The sequence below is a fragment of the Triticum aestivum genome, chromosome 5B (assembly GCF_018294505.1).
Source record: "Triticum aestivum cultivar Chinese Spring chromosome 5B, IWGSC CS RefSeq v2.1, whole genome shotgun sequence".
In the NCBI taxonomy this organism is placed as follows: Eukaryota; Viridiplantae; Streptophyta; class Magnoliopsida; order Poales; family Poaceae; genus Triticum; species Triticum aestivum.
Genome location: NC_057807.1, coordinates 623,691,340 through 623,696,377, shown reverse-complemented (window position 1 = coordinate 623,696,377; position 5,038 = coordinate 623,691,340). Strand labels below are relative to the sequence as shown.

General features: G+C 49.2%; 1 protein-coding gene across 1 annotated transcript in view; it reads right to left on the bottom strand.

Annotated features, from left to right (window-relative positions):
- LOC123115128 (DNA (cytosine-5)-methyltransferase 1A-like) overlaps positions 1-4,683 on the bottom strand; it is a 19,682-nt gene extending 14,999 nt beyond the window's left edge. Inside the window, exon 1 of the mRNA XM_044536380.1 lies at positions 4,664-4,683. Coding sequence (XP_044392315.1) covers positions 4,664-4,683 — 20 coding nt within the window. The remainder of the gene's footprint in view (positions 1-4,663) is intronic.
- Positions 4,684-5,038: the final 355 nt, after the last annotated feature.

Sequence of the window (5,038 nt, the reverse complement as noted above, 5' to 3'; positions counted from 1 at the left end):
TCGGGGGATGGCGGCTCGGGGGGGGGGGGTGGAGTTTGATGATAAACTGGAGGCCCTTGATTTCGTATCCAACGGCTGGAAAATATAATGACCAGAGATGAAAAAGTCAGTAGACTGACGTGTAGCCTCACCCCCCACGTACACATGCACGCATGCAAGACAGACACGCATGTAGGCGTGCAACACTGACACGTACACATAACGTACACATGCACGCACGCAAGACACGCACGCATGCAGGCGTGCAACACTGACACATACAAACGCACGCATGCTGGTGTGCAACACTAACACGTACACATGCACTCAGGAACACACGCACGTATGCACCCATGCATGCAACACTGAAACGTACCCTTGCACGCACGCAATACTCGCACGCCTGGATGCACGCAGAACACAATGCAAGACACACGCTCATCCTATACGTCCATGCACCTTTTGTTAAGGACATGGATTGTTATGGGTATTAATCAATCCTATCTATGATAAGCAGAACATTGATGTTTGCAGCGGTCTTTATGAGTCACAACGTATCGAACGGGCTATCAACATAGTAGGCTTATCTACATGAAAAAGATGACATCACACTTAATGAACAATCATCGGTTTATGAAATGCCCGCTTCTGACCGCCCTGGCCCACCAAAGGTTCCTCTGCTGTGTGCTTCCTGTGTTGGGTCACTGACATGCAGGCCATGCACCCAAAGAGCCCACACATCAATGGAAGAACGGTGCGGTGTCCTGGGTCAGAATCAAGGGCGCCACTCGCTGCATGCCCGGCTGAACACGTACGCCTCCGTGCCGCATTCAAACGTCTCCATGAAACCCGCCCGTGTGGAAGCTGAGAAACCCACTCTGGACACACGTCCGTTCATGACTGGGCCGGCATTAAACGCAACACCGGCCGAGCTCCTCCCATCCGCCGTCTATTTAATCTCCTATTTAAACGAGGCCAAACGCCGGCCAAGAATCGCACACCTCCGCCGCTCCCCATCTCCTCCACCATTTTGTCCACTCTTACAATGGCTTACGAAGAGTAGTTATTCCGCATCCAAGCCGGCTGGGTAGCCTGCCGGATATGAGCTATGCAGCTCACTGATCTACCTCCCTCCCATCGCCCGACGGAGCCGGTTGCCGCCCCAAATCAGCATGCGCTTCAGCAACTCGCTGCTCCAGGCCAGCTCGACGAGGAGCGGCGCACGAGCGTCGTTGCTGCCGTCCATGCCACCGCCTCGTACCACGTCTCCCGTTTCTATGGCTGAGACTCCCAGGCCAGCGGCCGCGCCATGCAAGCAGCGACAGAAGCCGGGTGCGCGGAGAGCGACGAGTCGGTGGCCAGCGCCTCCGCGTCTGACGCCATCATCGAGGAGAAGTAGAACACGGGAGGCCGCCGCCGCTTGGGTCCCATGAAGGCCACCGCAGAGGCGAAGCCGGCGTACACAACAGGTGTCTTGCCGGATCCTTTTGTTGTGAGGACCTTCGTCGACCCGGCATGGGCTCCACGGAAGAGGGGAATGCTAGGATGAACTCGAGCCAATGCCGGCCATGTCGAAGTAGTGGCCGGTGATGAACTCGAACCGGTGCCGGCCACCATCATCTTCGGCACCAGCCAATGATATCAGTTGGGAAGTGGGGAAGCGAGCCGTCCTTTGCACTGAAGCATATACCTCCGGAGCTCCCGGCAGTCCGGTGATCGTGCTGCCGGGCATGAGGAACACAAATCGATCGGCGGGCGATCATTTAGGCCAGGTATTATATACCTGTGCTGTCCAGAACTAGCACCGCGTAGTTCATTTGAATGTAATGAAATCCTTCATGTTTGTATGAAAATCCGGTATTTTATATGATTTCTATCGTTGTTTATATGAAGTATCAGTTTGTCTACGTGTTTGCGTGAATTTCGTCTGGTTGGATGGCGTAATTTGCGGGTCGCCGGTCGGTCTGCGGGTGGCTCGGGCAGCGTTGTGGGACCAAAAAACACAGCTCGTGCGAGCTCGTATCCAACGTGCACGCTGGAGGATGCATGACAGGATGAGCACCCGAGCCATTCCTCGTTCATCGGTGGCAAAGGCACCGGTGGACAAAAGGGTCGCCAATATTTTGGCTACCCCGGGCAAGATCCAAACAGCCCCTCCCAACGGATTCAAATCCCTCGTTCGCCGTGGAATTTTGCCATGTGTTGTTTTCATGGACTAGCAAGATGCCCGTGCATTGCACAGAACATCAAGATGAATTTTTTTACAAACTCCCGCATGCATGCAAGGGATAATTAATGTCCTCCTTTGCTAGTACCACGAGGCAAACACCATTAATATTGCATCGATTAGTGTTAGTGGCCTTGTATATCTGCAAATTGTAATTTTGATAGTGGCCCCTTGTATATAAAAATGGAGGGAGAAAGATGAGAGATAAGGTGAGGAGGAGTGGGGCGTGATGGTGACTGGTGGTCGGACTGGGCGGAGGCATGGGGATGGACGGCGCATTATGTCTACGTTTGTATCTCTCTGACACACACTACGTAGGTGGGGGATGTGCACGAAGAGAAGAGGTGCACGCATGGCGCACGTACTCCCGTCTCTTTCCCAACCACACTCGCGCGGGTACGCGGTGGAGCTCATTTCTGTACGAAAATGGCAGCCCATGTGGTAATTTGGCACGTGTACTGGTTGTCTACTTGGTGGAGGGAGGATCGTCTACCATGGGTGAACAAACAAATTGCGACTTGACGTGTTATGTTAAAAAAAGAGACAAATCATGTCGGGCCTACCTTAGAGGCAAGGCTCTATACACTGGAGTACTTTTGATGTGTCCCGTCAACTCGCAGAACGAGGAGAAGCTTGCTTAGTACGCCATCTCCCCCGCCCACGGGCGCGGTGCCTCACAGGATGAGGCGAAGCTTGCTTACGAGTAGTAGTAGTAGTACTCCTACTAATGTACGCCTTACGCCCGCTCCCTTGCCCACGCGCGCGGTGGCTTGCAGCACGAGGAGAAAATTTTACTCCCTCTGTCTAGGTGAGTAAGTCATCTTAGGTTGTGCACCGTGACCAAGGAGGAGGAGAAAATGAGAGAACTTAATGTTTATTTGCTAATTAATAGCATTGCATGCAATGAACTAACCACTGCATGTCGTGTTTGGTAGTCTCATGTCATTAAAAGCACGCACACCACGCATCTCTTATTGGTTGATATGTCAAGAAACAAGAACAAGGTAGAATTTAATGCACTGCGCCTAAGTGTTTTGGGATTATTTGGTTTTCGTAAGACAACCACACACCTAGACGGAGGGAGTACTACTCCCTCCATTTACTCCTTGTCCCTACTATGTACCTTGGTTAGTACTCCCTCCATTTACTTATACAAGGCCACTATAAAAAAATACATTTTGCATCTATACAAGGCCACAAATAGTAATCAAGACAAAAGTTACTACTCCCTCCTTTCCATTTTATGGCTCAATTTCAAAATCTCTCCAACCAATGTAGACGGTGAGTGGTCGAATTAATTTCGTAGTTTGCACAAGTAATTAGTACGCTTGTTTTCTCAAGAAGTTATGTTTGCAGAGGCATTAATTAGAACGAATGCATGAACGACCACTAAATTTCCATGAACTTGTACATGCATTGGTTAGTTTCCTCTTGACACTGCTTGCGTCGAGTGATCTAACACACCTCGAAATCCAACATGTAATGGTACTACTACTAGTATAATAGAATTGAGACTTATCAAACGGAAAAATGAATGTTTTTTAGATGAGCCCTATAAACCCTAGTGGGTACGTACTCCATAAAAACAGATTTTTCCAAAACTAAGTCGCTCCCTTTCATGAATTCTTTAGTATACTCCTCCGTTGATGCTCCCTTTCATGAATTCTGTACTTCCTGTCGCCGACATGTGGGACATATAGCAACCGGGTCGATGTGTCAAGCACCAAATAACAGTGCAGAACAGCAGGGGGGACGCACCCCACTCGTACCGACCCAGTAGTAGTAATGAGCAATGAGACGTCAAATCACAATGCCGCGCCTTCCCAGACGGACGAAGCAACCATTATTTCACACTTCGGTTCGCCATCATCTCAAACCATGTAGCATTGCTTCTGCCTCAAGAGGGACACGCGCATCACCTTGGTACATCATGACACGTGGGACCGCATGACAGGCCATGCTCCCCCGCCGATCGCTCGGTAAAATCACCTCATTTTTAGTATACTTCCTCCGTATCGTTTTACTACATGGCATGCACGTCATTCTAGGTTGAGAATTTAACTGGCTATATATGTGATGAACAATACTCTAGCCTTTTAAAAAATGTATACTTTTGTACAGTAGTACTATCGATGGATTGCGCCATGGAGAAAAAATTGAAATTAAAAAAAAGGTGGTACATATAGAGAGCGCTCGTCGCCAAATTATGCATATAGTACTATTAAAAAAGCTAGTACATGCTTAATTGGGGTGCTAAATTCTATTAAAGAAATACTAGTAGTATGTATCATACTGAGGAGTTAAAGTAGCGAGAAGAAACATAACATAGTTCTGCTGGGGCTCAGCACAACACACCCCTCAAATTCAACTAAGCACACCTGAAATTAAACTATGCAACTAATCTGATTGACACTGCATTAGAACCACCATGAGGAACAATATTGACACCTTACTCACTCAGAGGAGTCCTCGTCCATGTCCTCGACTTCGTCCTTGTCCCTCTTCCTCTTGGACGATACTTCTTTGCTTGAACCGCACACTTGGCTCTTGCTCTTCATCCAACCCTTGTAGATATTGAAACAAAGGTAGCCATCCATTGCAGCATAGTGGATGTGGTCTATCTCTAGTACATTCCGCTGCCATGCATGACGATCAAACGTGTAATGAGGTTTCTCCGTTTTACCGTACGAAGGATGAACTATGGATCCTGCCAGGGTGAGCCTTGAAGGCTGGCCACCGGAGGGCAGCAACCGGTTCTTCTGGAGGTTGAAGGGGTTGCCTACAATGAGGCCTATCTGACGCAGGACTTCTTTGTCGTTACCAAAGTCTACA